This window comes from Procambarus clarkii, chromosome 38, assembly GCF_040958095.1.
Source record: "Procambarus clarkii isolate CNS0578487 chromosome 38, FALCON_Pclarkii_2.0, whole genome shotgun sequence".
Taxonomy (NCBI): domain Eukaryota; kingdom Metazoa; phylum Arthropoda; class Malacostraca; order Decapoda; family Cambaridae; genus Procambarus; species Procambarus clarkii.
In genome coordinates this window covers 15,258,329-15,278,936 of record NC_091187.1, presented here as the reverse complement: position 1 = coordinate 15,278,936, position 20,608 = coordinate 15,258,329, and the positions used below count along the sequence as shown (strand labels likewise).

General features: G+C 46.1%; 1 protein-coding gene across 23 annotated transcripts in view; it reads left to right on the top strand.

The window, feature by feature from the left end:
• Mp (collagen XV/XVIII-type protein multiplexin) overlaps positions 1-20,608 on the top strand; it is a 354,149-nt gene that overhangs the window by 296,644 nt on the left and 36,897 nt on the right. For 15 of the 23 annotated variants that reach the window (XM_069337780.1, XM_069337769.1, XM_069337772.1 and 12 more), the window contains 2 exons: positions 12,406-12,504; positions 12,952-12,966. The exons of 3 other annotated variants lie outside the window; for them this stretch is intronic. In XM_069337780.1, the coding sequence (XP_069193881.1) occupies positions 12,406-12,504; positions 12,952-12,966 (114 nt within the window). The remainder of the gene's footprint in view (positions 1-12,405; positions 12,505-12,951; positions 12,967-20,608) is intronic. 5 more of the 23 variants (XM_069337781.1, XM_069337766.1, XM_069337778.1 and 2 more) reach the window with 1 other exon arrangement.

The following is a 20,608-nucleotide window of genomic DNA, read 5'->3' as shown; positions in this document are numbered from 1 at the left end:
TCTCGTGCATTGTTTCACCTCCGGCCTGCTTATGCACTGCCTGTGCCGTCCTGGTCTTTGGACAGGGTACTCTCCTGTTTTTCTTCTCCATGGTGGTTGTGGCTCCATGGGGTCAGGTTTGCTTTGCCTCGGCTCTCTTTTTATGTTGGCATTGGCCTCTGGGGGTCGTGTGGCAGAGCTTCATGCTCTTCTCAGGCGCAGTGGTTTTTGGCTCCTATGGTTGTGGTCATAGGTTTCTTCGTCTGCAGCCGTTCTCCCTTTTTCTGGTGAATGATGTGCCTGCTGCTTTCCGGAGGGGTCCTTGGGTTGTTGTCTCGACTTCGTGTTGAGGAGTGGTTCACCGACCGCCTCCCGGGTATGTCCCCTTGTTTTCTTAGGTAGTCTTTGGTGAAGTAGCTCCGGGGAGCCATAGGGGGCTCCCCCCAGAAATCCAGCGTTGAATGTAATGAAACGCCATTTTCTGGGTGAGTCCCGAAGGCTCCCCGGCACCCTCCCGCCCTCCGGTCGGCGTTTTTTTCCGGTTTTGATATCCACCCTCAGAACTGGGATGGGGATCGCCGGCGCGGGGGTCTGGGGCTCCCCCTCCCCCCTCCCGGGAAGGGGGGAGCTGCGCAGACATGCGGCGCGGCTCGTAATTACCTAAGTGTAATTACCTAAGTGTAGTTACAGGATACGAGCTACGCTCGTGGTGTCCCATCTTCCCAGCACTCTTTGTCATATAACGCTTTGAAACTACTGACGGTCTTGGCCTCCACCACCACCTCACTTAACTTGTTCCAACCGTCTACCACTCTATTTGCGAAGGTGAATTTTCTTATATTTCTTCGGCATCTGTGTTTAGCTAGTTTAAATCTATAACCTCTTGTTCTTGAAGTTCCAGGTCTCAGGAAATCTTCCCTGTCCATTTTATCAATTCCTGCTAATATTTTGTATGTAGTGATCATATCACCTATTTTTCTTCTATCTTCTAGTTTTGGCATATTTAATGCCTCTAACCTCTCCTCGTAGCTCTTGCCCTTCAGTTCTGGGAGCCACTTAGTAGCATGTCTTTGCACCTTTTCCAGTTTGTTGATGTGCTTCTTGAGATATGGGCACCACACAACCGCTGCATATTCTAGCTTTGGCCTAACAAAAGTCGTGAACAATTTCTTTAGTATATCGCCATCCATATATTTAAATGCAATTCTGAAGTTAGAAAGCATAGCATAGGCTCCTTGCACAATATTCTTTATGTGGTCCTCAGGTGATAGTTTTCTATCTAGAACCACCCCTAGATCTCTTTCTTTATCAGAATTCTTTAAAGATTTCTCACATAATATATAGGTTGTGTGGGGTCTATGTTCTCCTATTCCACATTCCATAACATGACATTTATTAACATGAAATTCCATTTGCCAAGTGGTGCTCCATATACTTATTTTGTCCAGGTCTTCTTGAAGGGCATGACAATCATCTAAATTTCTTATCCTTCCTATTATCTTAGCATCATCAGCAAACATGTTCATATAATTCTGTATACCAACTGGTAGATCATTTATGTACACAATAAACATCACTGGTGCAAGAACTGAACCCTGTGGTACTCCACTTGTGACATTTCTCCATTCCGATACATTGCCTCTGATTACTGCCCTCATTTTTCTATCAGTCAGAAAATTTTTCATCCATGTTAGAAGCTTACCTGTCACCCCTCCAATATTTTCCAGTTTCCAGAACAACCTCTTATTTGGAATTCTGTCGAAAGCCTTTTTTAGGTCCAGATAGATGCAATCAACCCAACCATCTCTTTCCTGTAATATCTCTGTGGGTCGATCATAGAAACTGAGTAAATTCGATACACAGGATCTTCCAGATCGAAAACCATACTGTCTGTCTGATATTATATCATTTCTCTCCAGTTGTTCTACCCATTTAGTTTTGATTAGTTTTTCCAATACTTTCACTATTACACTTGTCAATGATACAGATCTATAATTGAGGGGGTCTTCCCTGCTGCCACTTTTGTAGATTGGAACTATGTTAGCCTATTTCCACACGTCTGCTATGATTCCTGTACACAGGGATGCCTGAAAGATCAGGTGAAGTGGAATGCTGAGCTCAGATGCACATTCTCTCGGAACCCATGGTGAAATGCCATCTGGGCCAGCTGCTTTGTTCTTACTGAGCTCCTTTAGCATATTTTCCACTTCATCTCTAGACACCTCTATCCGCTCTATGTTGTTCTCTGGAATTCTTATTGTGTCTGGTTCTCTGAAGATTTCATTTTGTACAAACACACTTTGGAACTTTTCGTTTAATGTTTCACACATTTCCTTTTCATTTTCCGTTAATCTGTTTCCCATTTTCAACCTCTGGATATTATCCTTTACCTGCAATTTGTTGTTTATGAATTTGTAGAATAGGCCCGGTTCTGTTTTACATTTATCCGCTACCCCTTTTTCAAAATTTCTTTCTGCCTCTCTCCTTACTGCCGTATAGTTGTTTCTCGCATCTTTGTATCGCTGGTATGTTTGGGGGTTCGTGTGACATCATGCTTGTTAGTTCGTTTTCCTGGGGGAGTTCTGTCCACTCGTTTGTCGATTTTTGTTGTTAACCAGAATAGGGGTTTGTTTTGTGGCGCTTACCTTTCTGGGTGCCTGTCCCGGTTGATGGCAGATATAGAATGCTCCAAATCACATGTGCATTTCTATGGGCCATTGCTCCCCGTGCCTCTCTGAGGGGGGCTAGGTTCTGGCTCGTGGTCCCCGGTAGGCCTAGAACTCCACCCACATCGACTGATGCAAAATAGTTAGGGTATCCATATCAGCCATGGATAGCTCCAGGGAGCCTCTGGGACTCACCCAGAAAATGGCGTTTCATTACATTCAATGCTGGTTTTTTGAAAAAGTGGTCAAATGTTTACTGTACAGTATATTGACCTGATCCTGCCAGCAAAGTCTTGTATACAATATGATGTCTAACTTTTTTGTGGGAAGCCCTGTCAGCTCTCTAAAGCTATCTTACTGATCAAGTGCCATACTACTTGAGTGTCATCAGTTACAGAGTTCTTTACCTGATTTATCTGATTTACCTTTGCAGGCCTACAGGGGACCATAATCCTGAAACTGGCCCTTGCAGAGAGGCGAAGGGAGCAATGGCCACGAACACATAACATTTAAAGGTCATCTTGCCATTGACCGGGGAAAAAACCCAGAAAGGTAGGCAAATCAAAACAGACCATTGTCTGGTGTAAAAATGCAAGCTATGTCCTCACAAGTGCAAATGAACTTCCCTAGAAAGCAAACAAACAAGCAAAATTTTGTCCGACTAACCCCCCTGCTCGTTAGCTCAACCTCCCCCCCCCCCCCAAAGGGGGAAGGGGAAGTCGGCCTGGGTTAGTCAAGCCACCAACCTCCAGTTCTTTGATGTAGTCGTGTCGAGTGGTCTCTGTCGCTCCGGCTCTGTTCTTGTTTTCTTCAGTGTTTTGCTTCTGTGGCGGTGTTGTAAAATGGAGGTGTGCATGTTGCCTGGAGTTTCAAGTATTGGAGCAGCATGCACCTAGGGCTTTCTTCCCTGGGTGCTCCATAAGTACTGCTCTTGCATCTCGGGGTTCTCTTACTTGGGGCGTTTAAGAAACATTCCCCATTAGAGGGCTTCCTTGCCTGTGGTTGTTCTCACCCTTGGGGTAAGTCAGGGGTCTTAGGCTTTATGCCTTGCCCCAGGTAGGGGTGTGTGTGTTTCCTATTGGGATGCACTGCGGCTAGCACAGCCTGCATTGCTATCACATGGCGGCGACCGATATTTTTATCTTGCTGCTTGTTTGCTTGATGTGTGATTTTGGGGATTTTTGTTTTTGTTTTAATTTTGGCATTTTCACCTGTTGTGGCAATCTGCTTAACTCCTTATTAGGCTTAACCTAGGTTGTGGTGGTGGTCCTCCTCTGTTGCCCCCGAGGTGTCACGACTGCTTCTTGTGGTCAGGTTGCCTGCTTTAAACAGGGTTTACTAGCGTAGCTGGCTGGGCTTCCCATAGGGCTTATTCACTCTAAGGGGGCCCTGGAAAATCCCTCGGGGATCGGTCGTACCATGATACCTCTTCCATGCTCGCACTCGCCTTGGGCGAATTTGTGGGTTGTCCATCACCCCTGCCTCAAGGAGTTGGTCGTCCATCCTGCCTTTGTCATACTGCCTATGGGTCGGGGACACCTGTGACCAGAGGTCTGGCAGGACTTGTTTGCCGCTTGAGCTCCTATTACTTTTCCCTTCTTTAGTATTATTTGGGATCAGGCAGAAGTTGCATTGCGTGATCAGTTTCTCTTATTGCAATGGGCTAGGTTGGTTGCCTGGTTAGAGGTCCCAGAGCTGCCCCGCTCGGGTTTTCGGGACTGTTTGTGGGCATTGGTCGTTTCGGCCTTGGTTCCATCCGTGCCTCCTCTTCCTTTCCAGGTGGGTGTGGCTTGCCCTCTTCCTCCAACTCCTCTTCTGCTTCTGGCTCCTAAATGTCTGAGTTGGGGTGAGGTTTTGCTTGGGGCAAAGCTCGGGTGGTTTTGGGGGCTGCCCCTTCCGATGCAGGCATAGAGGTGGTTGAGCCTTTCTTTCCCGCCAAGGCTTCGAGTCACTCCAGCTGACTTCCTTCTTCAAAGCCTTTTCCATGGACTCCACCTTCCTTCTGGAAAGAGTGGGCGAGGATGAGGGCTTTGCCCCATGCCTTTGTCTATGGTTTCCGGGGCTCAAAGAAAGTCCGCATGGAGCTCTTGGGTTCTTTTTGACCCCACTCGGACCCTTGTGCCCTCTACTTTAGGGCTTCTTCTGCAGGGTGGGATTTTTCGTACCCTTCTTCCCTTTGTGAGCGTGTTGGGTGTGGCTTCCCCCATGGGTTCGTTTCCGGGAGTTCTCTGGGTTCCTTGGATTTGTCCTCTCAGATTTTCCCTGCAGGGGTTTGGGAGGCTTTCAGTGCTTACCTCCTGTGGGACCTGGCTTACGCCTCGGTGCTGAATCCGGCTTCTTTTCAGTTCAACTCCTTTTCTCATATTGGAGGCATTCTGTGGTTTCTGTGATTTCCTGGCTGGCAGACTATTCCTTCTTCTCTCTTTGGGCTTGGCATGGCTTTTGTCATACCCACACGCTTCAGTGACAGGAGGTTTCCAAGATATTGCTGGTGTTCTTGGGGGGGCTCTTTGGAGTTTCTCAATGAGTGCCTCTTCGCCCCTGTGCTTTCTCGTGATGTTGGTCTGGTGCAGCTGCATTCTCAGATTCCACTCTTTCACATGCTTTGGCGGCGAATGACTTCAGTCATTCGGTCATTTGACCTCTGTCTTAAGGTTCTTTAGTCTTCTGAAGCTGTCTTCGGATTGGCTTTCAGAGGATGTGGGGGTGCAGGGTGGGGAACCCTTGGTTGGGGCCTTGGTCTTTGCTGCTTCTGCGTCGTTTGCCTTGTGGAAGCTGTTTGCGCTAATCCTCCAGGAAACGGTTTCTCCTATTTCACCTCTTCTCGCGTACCTCGGCGACAGTATGACGTCTCTTGGCAGTCTTTCCGCCATTTATTTTTCACTTCATTGGATTTCATCGGTGTCGGACAGGGTTGTTTTGTCCATTCTCTTTTGACATTTCCTGGATCGGTATCTCATGCTGTTTACTCTCGCTTCATCTTGTGCGGTGGTGACGGAGCCATTGCAGCTTGCGTTTGGGGTGATTGTCACTTCCGCTCCGTTAAAGTTTTCTCGTTCATTTTTCACCTCCATGCCCACTCATGCGCCACCTGACCCTTCTTGGTCTTTGGACTGGGTTCTTTCCTTTTTTCTTCACCTCAGTTTAGGGTGGTCCTTTCAGCTTTTGTTTGTTTTTGGTGGACGTTGTTTTGTTGGCCTCTGGTGGTCGTTTTGTTCGTTGGCAGCCTGCTCCTTCTTTTCCTGTGCAGAATGTCTTTTCCTGCGCAGAATGAGCCGGTGGGCTTCAGGAGGGATCTGTTGGTTGTGGTTGCTTGGTTGGTTAGGCCAGGTTAGGTCATGTGCTGTGTCAGGTGGTGGCATTACGCTGCCTCCTGTGGGCCACTGGTTGTGTCAGTGGCCACGCTCTGGGTTGCTCATGTTTCCCTGGTTCTCAGCTCCAGGGTTAGTTGGGTCTAGGGTTTTCCACGGTGTCTTCAAGTCTAGTTGGCCTGCAGACTACTCTCGTGCCCATGATGTTCAGTTGTATGCAGCTCATTTGGCGGTCGTTAGAGGGTTTTCGGGCTCGGGGCTCAGTCATGGGCCTGGCTTCCAGGTCTCTTGTACCTGTCCCAGGTCCTCTGCTACTTTGTGTTGCTTTGAGGCTTCTATTGCAAACGGCTGTCTGTCGGGTTGTGCTCTGCAGAACTGCTGCCTCTTGGATTCTTCCATTCTCTGTGGGTAGTTAGCTTCTGGGAGCCGACGGGGATCCCCACAGAAAACCAGCATTGAATGTAATGAAATGCCAGTTTCTGGGTGAGCCCTGGAGGCTCCCTGATACCCTCCCTCCCTCCGGTCAGTGGTTTTCATCATTCAAAGAACTGGAGGTTGGAAGCTGGACTTACCCATTCTGGCGGGGGTGCAGCTAACGAGAGGTGGGGTTGGTTAGACAAAGTTTTTCTTACTTGTTTGCTTTCTGGGAAGTTCATTTGCTCTTGTGAGGATGTAGCTTGAAATTTTCAACCACAGTGGTCTGCTTTGATTCACCTACCTTTATGGGTCCTTTTCTGGTTGATGGCAAGATGACCTACTTTAAATGTACGGTGTTCATGGCCATTGCTCTTTTCGCTGGTCTGAGGTGGGGGGGGGGTCCAGGTTGTGGCACGTGGTCCCCTGGTAGGCTTCAAAGAATTCTGCGACTGATAACACTTTAGTATGACATATGATTAGTAAGATAGCTTCAGGGTGCCTCCGGGGCTCATCCAGAAACTGGTGGTTCCATTACATTTAATGCTGGTTTTGGGGATTTTGTATTATTAAAGCCAAAGAAATACTTAACACACACACACACTGTAATAAATTAAAATTTGCTAAAGAAAAAACATTTAATTTGTGGCAGGATGTGTTGCTGCGAGTTCCTAGCTATTGCTCTGCCATCCAGCTACTGCTAATTGGGACAAATTAACACTGCAGTCATGGTCAGTACATACATGTCAACTGGGTCTGTATTACCGACTCATATAGGTATCCTTAGTGCTGATTATGCACACAATTCATCAGTCACAAAATACATTTCAAATATGACAGTTATCTCTTCTTTTAAATTATTCTTTTTTTCCATCAGTCGAACCACAATTACTAATTTTGGAAATCTACTACAATTCATATATAACCACAACAATGATCATTATTAATAAGATACAATAATATAAGTATGAATGTTTGCAATGTACAGTACTTCAACTTAAGAGTATATTTATGTCCTTTGGCTAATATTTTTATCAAAGGTCTACTTGAAGGCACTGTCATCATGATTGACATTTAACATTATATTTACCACCAATAGCACTGTCATCCGAAATCATCAGATTTGCTGATAGCCAGAACTACCTTAAACTCAAGAGCACTTGTGATTGTTCTTATTAAGTCAGAGAAACCTGTCATATTTGTCTCTTGTCTTGACAGAACATGAATGAAGGCATCTGTAATCAATATTCTTATACTGTACAACCAAAGATCAATTTTCAGTGGATACCTGGCTTAACTGTTCATCTTTTTACTTCGGTGACTAATGTGCCAAGCTAAGAAAATATTAAATTCATTATGACTTGCAATATATATTTGTCCCAGATGCAACATTGCTACAGCATCAACCTTATACAGAATCTTGGCTGCTTTACAGCTTCTTATTAATACTCTAAGTTTGTGAGCTAGACCTTCATCCCCTGACCTAACACTTGTAGAATAATTAGTTTCTCTACCACTGACAGTTTTTGGCTACATTTGCAAATTGCAAGATGGTTGACCCCCACTCACTCAAGACATTTTACGTGAGAATGTAAGATCTTTTGTCAAGTAAGTTGGATCCATTGTGATTGTTGGTTCTTTCATGAGTACTTTGGATACATTGAGAGTAGCTGGGCTATTATGATCTATGTTGGATTTGTGGATCTGTTTTGGGTATGCCGAGATCTAAAACTGTGTTGAGGAAAATTTTTGTGAAGAAGGAATTGTTAATGAATAGTGTTGATCTATCATAAGAATGATGAATCCTTTTGTGGTTATTGTGGTACAGTATTTCCTGTTTGTACAGGTTCATCTGAGTTCATTGAACTGATTTTAATATGTGCTGACCTGTATTATATGGGTCTATTGTGTAGGTTGGATGTTAAGAGCAAGCAGGGAATATCTTATGAATATTGTGACTGTTTGTATAATGGATATTTTTAGTTTGGTTTGTTATAATGTAATTAATGCAATGCATTTTGGTAAGTATGGTGCATGTGTCTTTGATACATGCACCATACCTACTATTGCTATTGTAGCATATAGTGTTCACATTGTGAAGCATCATTGTACCTAAGCACTAAACAGCTATGGTATACTTAACCACTGCACTGCAAAAAGCACTTTGAGGCGCTAGATCAGGGGTGCGCGGAGCACCTCAGGGCACTCGTAGGTATAGCGTAGCATTAAAAATTCCCGCAGCTACACGAGGTTCACATCAGCTTCCTCAGGGCTCTCATCAGCTTCCTCGGGGCTCTCGTAAACAGACGCCATTTTTTTTTAAATTGTGGGCAACATTCCTGGGTGTGAGCCTCATTACCAAGTGAGCAACCAAGGCTGGTGCAGGCAGCATGAGCTAACAGCACTGCTATTCAGCTTGTGACCACAGCATCACCTAAAAATGTCAAATACTGTATATACAGTGGTACCTCGGAATGCGAGTGTCCCTGTATGCGAGTTTTTCGGAAGACGAGCAGGATTTACTCCAAAAATATGTCTCGGAAGGCGAGGGTTACCTCGGGACGCGAGTTTGTTGATACGTGTACAGGCCGACTGGCGCGTGGTGGCATGGCGATCGCGCCTCAGTTTACCAGTGTCTCGTGTCCAGTGACTATCCCACCTGAATTCTTCACAAGGATTTACAGTTTTTTATCGGTTTTTTGGCCATTTGAGCATAAAAGTTGTCATTATATATCTTGCCATGGGTCTCAAGAAAGCCATTGGTAAGGTTCAACCTAAGAAAATAGCTGTGAGTAGAGGCAGTAGAGGATGTCCCTTCTTGATTAAGAAAATGTGTGAAGTATGGGAAGAACTGCAAAGTTTTGTTGAAAAAACTCACCCAGATAAAGCTGTAGCAGGCCGTTGCATTGACCTTTTAAATGATAATGTGATGTCTTACTACAGACAAGTGTTAAAATGTAGGGAAAAACAAGTGTCATTAGACAAATTCTTAGTAAAAGAAGCAAGTCCTAGTGGTATGCAGGCAAAATGTGCCAGTGTGTGCATACCAGTGAAGTCCTCACTGCCTGATGTGATAATGGAAGGGGACTCCCCTTCCAAACAGTAACTCCTCTCTTCCTCCCACCTCCTCACCATCTTCCATACGCCTACAGCATTCAACAGCAAGGTAAGTAATAACTTGAACATAGTTTTGTAGGTTTATTTAGATGAATTGGGTATAAAAATTTAGTTTGATGTGGGGTTTTTGGGGTAGTCAGGAACGGATTAATTCATTTCCCTTTATTGCTTATGGGGAAATTAGCTTCGGAATGCGAGTTTTCGGAATACGAGGTGTCTCCAGGAACCAATTAAACTCTTAAACTGAGGTATGCCTGTATATATATAACTGGTATTATTTAGCCATGATAGTATTACAGAAGAGCCTGACTGTGATAAAGACTGTGTACAATGTTCAGATATCAGTGAATCAATGCTGTTCAAGATGTTCACAGTGCTTGCCACAGCATACTATTATTTTGTCGATCTAAGAATCTTCAAACAACTTCTCATGTTTCTTTACGAAATAAGTTTGTGGAAAATTATTCATTTACAGGATTTAGTGACCCGGGCGCCGGCGAGAAACAATGGGCAGTTTCTTTCACCCTATGCCCCTGTTACCTAGCAGTAAAATAGGTACCTGGGTGTTAGTCAGCTGTCATGGGCTGCATGCTTCCTGGGGGTGGAAGCCTGGTCGAGGACCGGGCCGCGGGGACACTAAAAGCCCCGAAATCATCTCAAGATAACCTCAAGATAACCCGTATTCTGATAATAGCAGGATTTTGATGAGAATTATCAATGTGCGTAGTATGGTGGGAGGAGTAATCTTGATGAGGGAGGGAGGGAGAGGTGGCATCGTCTGCTGAATGTGTATTCATCTAGTTGTGCTTGCGGGGGTTGAGCTCTGCTCTTTTGGCCCGCCTCTCAACTGTCAATCAACTGAATTGTTTTTGTGTTTTTTCAAACCCCCCCCCCCATCCTCAGGAAGCAGCCTGTAACAGTGTCTAACTCCCAGATACCTGTTTACTGCTAGGTAACAGGAGCATCAGAGCGAAAGACTCTTGTTTGTTTCCGCCTCCACTGGGGATCAAACCCAGACCCTAGGATTAAGAGTCCCAAGCGCTGTCGACTTAGTCAGTGTGGCAACCTGTTATCGTTTAGACTCACACCAGCTTAGTGGTTAGCTATGGTGAACACAAATGTAGATACTTATATATAACACGTATGTGTGTATAGTGTACAACAGCAAAAGGAGTATGTTGGGAGGAGCCATTTTGGAGAGGGAGGTGGCGTCGTCTGCTGGCTGCTGTGTGACTTGTCATGCAGTTTTTTGTTACCACTATGTTTGGACATCATACCAGCTTAGTTGTACAGTTAAAATAAAACCACAAACAGTATTGTGGGAGGAGGAGGAATGTTGGTGAGTTAGGTGTTGAAGGAGTGAGGGAGGGCTGGCTGGGTGTGGCAGCTATTCTTGTTTTTTGGACTCATCATACCAACTTAGTGGTTCACTATGGTGAACACAAATGTAGATACTTATATATAATGTGTGTATAGAGTCTAATAACAGCAAAAGGAGTATGTCGGAAGGAGCCATTTTGGTGAGGGAGGTGGCATCGTTTCCTAGCATCATCTGCTGGCTGCTGTGTGACTTGCCATGTAGTGTATGGTGGACACTGTGCTGTTTGGACACCATACCAGCTTAGTTGTATAGTTATGGTGAATTAAACCTGTAGATACTTATATATAACATGTGTAATAAAAACAATAACAGTATGATGGGAGGAGGAATGTTGGTGAGTGGGTGTTGAAGGAGGGAGGGAAGTGGCATCTGATAGTTGCTGTGTCGCGGCCACTCTTGTTGTTTTGGGCTCACCATACCAACTTAGTGGTTTGTTATAGTGAGCACATATGTAGATAGGTATATACAATGTGTGTGTATATAGTGTAATAACAGCAAAAACACCGTTTGATTGATCATGGAATATAATGTCACATATGAGCCCCATAATTTTGAGCATAGCAATGTTCCATACATTGAACTATATAAATTCCATAAATTACAGTTTTGAATAATATTACAGCAAAAACTAAAGAAATGAATGAGAAACATCAAAATAATTGTGAAACATTATATTCGCGGCATCTTCTGCCCCACGGGGTGGCGGGGTCAAGTGACCCTGAGATCTCCATCGCTCAGCGCCCATAATTTGCTCAACTTCTCAGCTCTATCATGGCTAAAGTATGTCGCACACAATATTTTTTTTAAGTTTCCCGAGATGAGAGACTGCATTTTAACAATATAAGAAGAGAAAATAATTTTTTGGCAAGAATTTTTTTGCACACCACAAGGAAATCATATTTTAATGCAGAGCAGTGCAGTGCAGTGTTTAAGGGGGTGTGCCTCTCCTGTGGTTGCTGTGTATTTTTGTGATGAGTCTGAAGCTTGGGTTGCTAATATTTCTGTTGTACTGTAATAACAGTGAATGTTTCTTTGTATATGCCTGTCACTGAGAAGCATTCTTGTATGCATTACTGTACTTTGATCGCAGATTTGGGAAAGGGAGATGCATCGAGTCTGACTTTAACTGTTTCATATTTGCTAAGGCAATTGTAACAAGCCTCAACTCTTGAGATTTGCTGGAGCTGTCAAAAACAAACTCCAGCCTCACAATTGCTGGGGGAGAGATGAAACTGCCTCCCACCTACAGAAACCTAGTGAGTCACTGAATTTTGCAAGGGTTTCTTTGGTGCTATTGAGGAAAATTTAGCAAGATTTGTTAAAGTTTATACCACATTGATGATGGTGAACCTTGCAAAACCAAAGTCAAGGTGAATTTTCATAAAGAAGAAGAATCAAAGGCCTCAAGCAGCTGTGGAAGACTGTACATAACATCATCTTGGAAAACTGCATATTAGCTTCCCTTAAATCCAGAGATTTTCCCTGTGTGAAGCAGTCGCATGAGATGTCATGACTGACTGCCACCACCATCTTACAGGGTGCCAAGGGTGAACGAGGAAAACGAGGCAAGCGAGGTCGTCGCGGTAAGCCTGGGCCTCCCGGGTCCATTGGTGACCTGGGCCTGCCGGGATGGCCGGTAAGTTTTCCTCTCCCTCACTTCTTCGTCACCTCACAATATTCCCACACAGTGGGTGTGGGTGTGTTCCTACACCCACACATTATGCAAGTCTGAAGTAAAAGATTTAATGTGAGCATTTGATTAACTGCATGATATATTCACCAAGTACAGTATTATATTCATATAGCTTTCAGTAAGACAAGTTGTGTAATGTTCTTGATTTGTGTACTGTAAATATATTTAGGTAGAGGGTAGATGAAGACATGCATACTGACAGTGACTTCTTGAATACATTTGTGCATTTTAACAAATTAAAACAAAAATAACATTTCCATAAATTCCCAATATCTCTTGCACAATCATATTGTAAAACATAGTTTGATTGCTATTTGTGATAATATTAATAGTTTTAATGAGTGATCATGATTGCTAACCTTCCCAATTACTACTGGCTGCCACATGCAGAATGACACGGACATCGTAAGTATACTGTGAGACCATTCTGCTCTCTTTACATTCTTGCAATTTATCATTTAAGTAATGGTAATGTCTTCACAGACATAACAACATAGGGTAAAATCCACACTTATGTATTTGTGAATTTTATGTAAAGATTTACACCATCTTTTGTGCTCTCCTGAGTGCTTTGTCAAGGTCTGAGTATGTGGTTAGGACAATACTTACATCTCAGCGTCTATTGCGGTTGCTATTCTGGATCCAATCCTCTTATCCTTCTTGATCTTCTGACTATGCCAACTCTATTCACGACCTCAGATGCACCTGCGGTGATGTCGTCCATGGAATTATAATTAGGTGTTCTTTCTGTTGTCCAGATATTCTGAGACCTGGAGTCGTTATTAATAGAGGTGTTCATCTGGATGCTGTCCCTCATTACTCTCTTTATACCCAAAGGAAAGCAGCTATTCAGATCTAATTTTAATTAACTTAGAGTAATTTTTTTCTTAAGCTATCCTCAAAAGTAAAGTTTTTGTTTCCAGCGAAAGGATTTAAATTATTTATTAGAACCCCTTCTACTACCCTTTAGTTCTAATATTATTACTTTTATAGATTATTTCACACCTCTTAAAATCAATATTGCGATCCTTTTCCCAACTGTGGTTTGCTACAGTATTATTACCAGCCATGATTCTATATATTTTTTTTGTGTTCTTCAATTCTGATCTTAAGTTTACAATGAGTGGAAAACAAGGCCAAACCTTGAGATCCTGTACCCATGTCCAGTCTCCCTGCAAAGATGGGTATGGCTAGCCCCAAGAGTCTGGCCTCTAACCTTGGACAGACAGACAGATATTTTTTCTTATAGATATTATCCCTACGGGAAAGCCTAGGCACTGGGGCCAGCTAAGCTGGTAGAATCCCTGTCTAGTAGCAGGCAAACTGACTGCCAGTAGCAGCCAAGAAACCTTCGGGGCAACAGAGGAGGACTACCAAGACCACCTAGGCTGTTCAAGAACTGGAGTGGTGGGCAGCTGGCTTCCCCTGAGCGGAAGTACTAGGTTGCATGAAGAGTTGCTTGTTTGGTTTCTTTTTAGGGAAAATTTTGATATTTTTGGATATAGATTGCACAGATTAACCAGACAGTCGTCTGTTTTGATTTGCGTACCTTTCTGGGTCCTTCCCCAGTTGATGGCAATTATCACATACGTACTTTAAATGTAAAGTACAGTACTCATAAGCCATTGATCCCTGTGCCTCTCTGAGGGGACCAGGTTCTGGCTTGTGGTCCCTTGTAGGCATAAGAACTCCTGTGACTGATTACCCCAAACTAATATAGCACATATCAGTTCGGACAGCTTCAGGGAACCTCCGAGGTTCACCCAGAAAATGGCGTTTAATTACCTTCAACGCTGGTTTTTGTTTTTGCATGGTCAGTTGCTTACTTCATGACCGAGCCTAATACAGTCAGTTAGCACAACTATCTTATGCCATATCTTCAAATTGGTGAGAGTGGTGTGTTAATTTGTAATTTTGTAATTACCTGATATACCTAATTGTAGTTACAGGAAAATTTGCTAAGCTTGTGGTGTCCTGTCTTTCTTATAATCTTTGTCATGTGATGTTTTGAGGCTTCTAGCGGTTTTAGCATCCACTGCCCTCTCATGTAAATTATACCATCCATCTCTTTCTTGGTGTGAAAAACAATGTTTATGAACAGCTTTTCATCTTTTTCTTAACATGAATTCACGGCTTCTTATTTTCGATGTTGCAGATTTAAATAATTTTTCCTTGTCAAATTTGTAAATTTGGTAAGTCTAATTACAGTAGTGCAGGCTACTTTGAATAGTTCCATGATATTATGAAACAACTTGAAAGATCAAGTGTACAGCAATTTGTACACCTTATCTTTCACATTGATTCATAATGTTGTGGAGTCCATTCAAAGTAGCCTGGTTAGGTCAGCCTGGGGTGCATCAAGTGATGTGTCCAGTGGTGGCTCTCCACTGCTATGTTTGTGCCACCAATTCTGCTTCTGTGGATGCTTTATGGGTTGATCCTATTTCCTTGGATCCCTGTTCCAAGGCTGATGTTTCTAAATTCATCTGCAGTGTTATGAAGTCTAGCTAGCCTGCAATGTACCCTCATGCCCATGATGGGAAATATACCACTCTTATGGTTGTGTTTGCTAATATGTCCTAGGCTGATGTTCGGGCACAAGGGTTTTGGCAGTCTAACAGGGTTCAGGTGGACCAGTATTTGGTGAATGTTCCTGGACCTCGACGTCCTTGTGTGACCTTGAGTTGTATGTCTCGTTTAAGGATCTCTTCTTTGTCCTGACTCCTGTGGTTCTCCCTCCTTCCTTGTAACTTCCTGTGTGTTCTTCCTTCTCTGTGGGTAACTTCAGGGAGACACAAGGACTTTCCCCCAGTAACCAGCATTGGATGTAAGGAAACTCATTTTTTTGGGTGAGACCCGGTGGCATCTTGACTCTCCACCTCCCTTCTAGGTAGTCAGATGAACCAAGTAGTTTTTTTTTTTTTTGACTTGCTGACTTTTTGGATGCCTTTCCCAGTGAGGTGGTGAAATATCACCGCTCCCTGTGCCTCTGTGAAGGGGCCAGGTTCTGACTCTAGTCCCCAGTAGGCCTAAGAACTCTATGGCTGATGCCACCTGATAGATGGGAATCATCTCTGGAAACCACTGGGGTTCACCTAGTAAAAGATGTTTTGTTAAATAAAGTTTTTCTGGGGGGAGCCCCGTCAGCTCCCCGGAGCTATCCAGGCTGAATGGATATGTATAACTTTCTGGCATTAGTCAAAGTGCTAGGAGTTCTTTCCTACCGGGGACCACGAGCCAGAACCTGGCCCCCTCAGAGAGGCACGAGGAGCAATGGCCTATAGAAACCCCTTTGTGATTGGGAGCATTCTATGTCTGCCATCGACTGGGACAGGCACCCAGAAAGGTAGGCACCCCAAAACAAACCCCTATTCTGGTGAAATTATTGCTACCGAAAGCCAAACGAGTGGACAAAACTCCCCAAACAAAATTATCAAATTAGCATGACGTCATCACGTCACCGTCTGCGCAACCCCCCTCCCCGAGAGGGGGAAGGGGGAGCCCCAGACCCTCCACGCCGGCGATCCAACTGGCAGTTCTTGGCTGATGGTATTACTGGCTGGTCAAGTGCCTCTGGCTCCGGTTTTTGTTTCAGTTCTGTGCCTTGTGGTGTGGACTCTCTCTACCGGTGGGGTGTGAGCCAGGAGTAAGATTCTACGGTACTCGGGCTGCATGTGCCTAGGGCTCTCTTCCCTAGGTGCCCTGTAAGTACTACCCTTGGGGCTTGGGGCCACCTTCCACAAGTCACCTTGGGTTCTGCCTCCGTTGTGTCCTTTACTGCTCGGTACTGGGCCGCCCTTGGAGTCGGCTGGTTTTTTTTTGCCCTGGTTTGTCTCTGGGTAGGTGGTAGTTTTCGTCACTGGTAGGGGCGCGGGGTACTGCACAGCTAGTTCTCACCATTAACAGCGGCCGGTTCTGTTCTGCCTGGGTACATTGTCCTCTTGCGGGGTTTTTCTTTTGTTTTTGTTTTTGCCTGGTGGGGGTCTGCCTTTATTATGGTCCCCCCTTTCCTGTTCTAGGTGAATTTCTTTCGAATTCTTCTGTTGGCGGTACTCCCCGCTTGGCCCCCGTGAGTGGACATGCCCCGGGGGTTCAGCTTTAGTAGTTTGTTGGTAGATTTGGGCGCCGGTTCGCGGTACCCTGCCTGGGCTTCCCTTAGCGTGTACCAAAGGCTAAGGGCCCTGGGAAACCCCACGGGGGCTCCGTGGTCCTCTAGGTGTGTCCCCGGAGTCCCCCTCGCGTCCTGCGAGTTTGAAGGTTGATCTGTCCCCTTGTCTCAGAGTGACACTCACCGGTTGTGCCTCCGCCATGCTGCCTGTTGGGTCCTTGTTCTTGTGACCCGGAGTCGTCCGATGATTGTTGTCGGTACGCGCTCTCCTTCACCCAGGCCACTGGTCTTGATAATCGGGTGCAGGTGGCTGCGGTGTTGCTTGCTGGGTGTGTGGTGCTGCAATGCTCTTGGTTTGCGGCCCCGGATGCCCCGAGGCTGCCCCGTTTTGGTGGTTGGGGTCTGGACTTGGGGGTGGGGGTTGCTTCGGCTCTGGCTCCTTACGCTTCTTGTTCCTCCCCTTCTGTTCTACTCACTTCCTTCCTCGCTTCCTGCTCTGAACCATAGGCGGGTTTCGGGGTTGGGGTGGGGTCTGGTTGGGTTGAGACTCGGGCGGTCTCGGGGGTTTTCCTCTTCCGGGGTGGTGGCAGAGGCATTCGAGTCAGTTCCTCCAGCCGTGCCGTATGAGTCTGACCAGTGGGCTCCCTTCATTAGTGTTTGCACGGCTGCCCCGGCTTTTCCTTGTTAAGCTGGGGCTTTGGGGGTGCGGCTCGGCCCTGGGTCATGCCGTAGAGATTCCCGGGGTTAGGGAGGGGTTGCCTGGGGGGCCTCGGCCCCGTTTGCCCCTCTTGGGTCCTTGTACCTTTGGTGTGGGGTTGGCAGTTCCTCAGTGGGGTTGTTCCTTCCTTCTGTGTTCCTGTTGTTTTCGGGTATACCCCTCCATGGATTCGGTTCCGTGTTCCTTCGGGTTCGTCGGTCTTGTCGTTCCTGGGGGTGTGTTTCACCCCCTTCTCCTTACCCTTTTCGCTCTTATGTCGCGATGCTGTTCACAAAAAAAAAAAAAGTGTTCAGGTAAGGTACATCCATACAAGGTGTGAAACAAACATTGATGGATTTCTATATTGACCTAGTACATAGTGCCTAAACTGCTTCGTATCGTTGTCCCTGCATGTTCCTTGGTCAGGGGTGCTTGTCATGGTTCTCGTTGGTTCGCGAGTCTCTTCGTACCTTCCAATATTATTGGAACATCTGTTGATTTTCGATGTGGTTTCCATCGGGTCTTTTGTCGGCCTTGTTGGTTCCTTTCCATCATCTGTTTTCTTTTGCTTCATTTTCGCCTTGTTTTGTTTTCGTGTCATTACTACTTCCAGTTTCGGCGTTCTTTGTCTTCGTTCCGCACGCGTTCCTGGTGTTTGTACGATGTCTGTACGTTGTGTGTACGATTTGTGTGTCCGCCTGGTGTACGAGCCACGCCTCCCGGTGGACGGGTGGTGCGTTTCGTACCTCGTGTGCTGGGGCCGCGGTGTGCGTTTTGTTTACGGGCGGTATGCTCGTGTGTTCGCGTCGTTTCTCGTGGTTTTCTGCGGCTTCTTGCTCGTTTCTCCCTCCAGTCGTGGCCCTCTGGATGCTGAGGGTGGTTTGGATTTATATCTGGGGGTGTCACTTTGTTCTCCCTCTGTACTGCTTCGTCTTCTGCAGGGCTCGCACCTCTGGCCGTATTTCTCCGACCTCGCATTTTATTCAGGTAAGGGTACATACTATGCCTACTGCCTCGAGTATGCATGGCTTTCAGGCACACCTTTAGCGTTGCACCCCACCTTTTGGTGGGGTGCTTGCCTAGTTGTGCTTGCGGGGGTTGACTCTGGCTCTTGGGCCCCGCTTCTCCTGTCAGTTGACGATTGTGCAGTTTCCTGAGCCTTCTGGGCTCTTGTCTTCACGTTTGCTCCTGTGGGTGGCGTCTGCCTCCTCCACATGGCTTTTTGGTGCTTTTCACTTCCTTTCCCCTCTGACATTAATCAGGTTCTTTTAGTGTCTGTGGCTCCTTTGGGTGCTCACTACCTCCTGTGTCCCCTTGTGCGTACAAACATATGGACATAAGTACAGTGGACCTGCGGAGGGCCTATTGGCCCGTGCGAGGTAGCTACTGTTTCTTATCATCCATTCCCACTCGCATACATGTCCAACCCACCCTTGCATGGGGCCCCACCACCACATTACGTGGTAACTGGTTCTGTGCGTCACCGGGCCTATTACAGTGCAGGTCATTCCTCCGGTCTTTCCTGATTCTGCGCTTATCCTTTTTATGCCCGTTGTTTCGTGCCCACAATGTGCCACAGGGTGGCTTGTGCCACTATCCCAGTTTCTATTGTTTCGTGGAGATTGGTCAATAAACACAAACACTAAGGAACTACTTATCTTTTGTTGCGTATTCAGTAGTTGCGGGTGGTGTTTTGGCGGGCAATGGTGCGGGTTGGGCGCTCTGAGTGTCGGTACGGTGTCTCGCATGTCTGTTCTAGACCACACTTGCAGGTAGTCTAGTTATTCTTTGCTACTCTGCTGGTTATATGCTTGGGCGCCGCCTCACAGTTCTCCACAAGTTGGTAGGACTTTTCCTTGGATGTACGGAACGGTTTGAGTTCCATCGTTGGTACTTTGGAGAGCTTTGCTTCTCTGGTTAGGCTCATGCGTTTGGAGCGAGTATCTTCTTGGGATACTCTACGCACTCCGCCACCCTTGTTCACTGTTCCATCCTTGTTTACTCTTCCCCACTTGGCGGGATTGCGTCGATGGCTCCTGACTGGGGTGTTTGGTGTGGTGTTTGGTCACCTTGCATGTGTCTTTAGTGCCTTTTTTGTCCATCTTTTGTTCTTTGTTGTCCTGTAGGGCTCTGCCCCGCATTTTGGTGCTTTTGTTTTCGTTGTCGACCCCTGGGTTTTTTCCCTGTCTGGACACTTTCCTTGCCTATCTTCGGTGCCTGACTGCACCCTGCTGTCCGTAAGGTCCTTCAGGTATGTACGCGCTCCTCTACACATTTTGTGGTTGGTCGTGTGCGTTACTTCCTGGCCGCTCCTTGGGCCATATTGGGTTTCCTTACTTATTTCCGTTTTTCCTCCCCACTTTGTGTGTCTGGGTCAGTGCTTCTTGGTATTCCTGTTTGGTGCTCTTGTGGGCCTCTGTCCATGTTCCCGTCCTGCTTTTGGACTTCTCCAGTGTTCTGTTTTGGTACCGAGTTCCTGCGATTTCTGTGTGGTTTTCTGCAGGCTTCGGGTTGCGCTGTCTGTGAGGGGAGGGAAGGGGGTGTGAACTTTTCGGTCTGCCGCTCCTGCTTTCCTGGTTCCTTTTCTTGGAACCGGGTTTGCTGGGTTCCGGTCCTGGTTTCAGTTTTTCTTTATTCCTTTTCCGGACCGGGTGTGTTTGCTTTCCTGTGGTTCTCGTCCTCGGTAGTTATCCTCTTGGATGCCTCGGGGATGCGTGTCTCATTCTTCCCTGCTGGAGCTGGTTATGTTGCTCCTTTGGGTTGCGGGGTCGCTGTTTTTAGCTTTGCGTTTTGCGAATCTGAACACAAGTCCCCAGGTTATTGGGACCAGGTTATTGGTCTCCCACCTGCGTGTTTTGTCTCGGGGGCAGTGTGTGATTTTCCTATCATTGCGAAGGGTCCTTCGGTCTTTGATAGGGTTGGCTTGTCTTCCCTTCGGGGTTGTTCTGGGACCGTCGTCTGGGTTTGTCCTGTCATCTCATGTTGGGTGGTGCTGGCAGAGCTGCTCCTGCTTGCGTTCAGTGTTGCGGTTCCTTCTGCTCCATTCCACTTGCTGTCCTGGGCGTTGTTCCCCTCTGGCCTGCTCTTGAGTTTTGGGGCCGTCCTGGTCGTTGGCCTGGGTGGTCTTTTTCTTCTCGTTTTGGTCTTTGTTTTGTCTCTGGTTTTGGTTGTTCAGTTAGGACGTGTGGTATCCGCCTCCCGGTTCCTTCCCTGTTTTACTTATCTTTGGGGAGGTAGCTCCG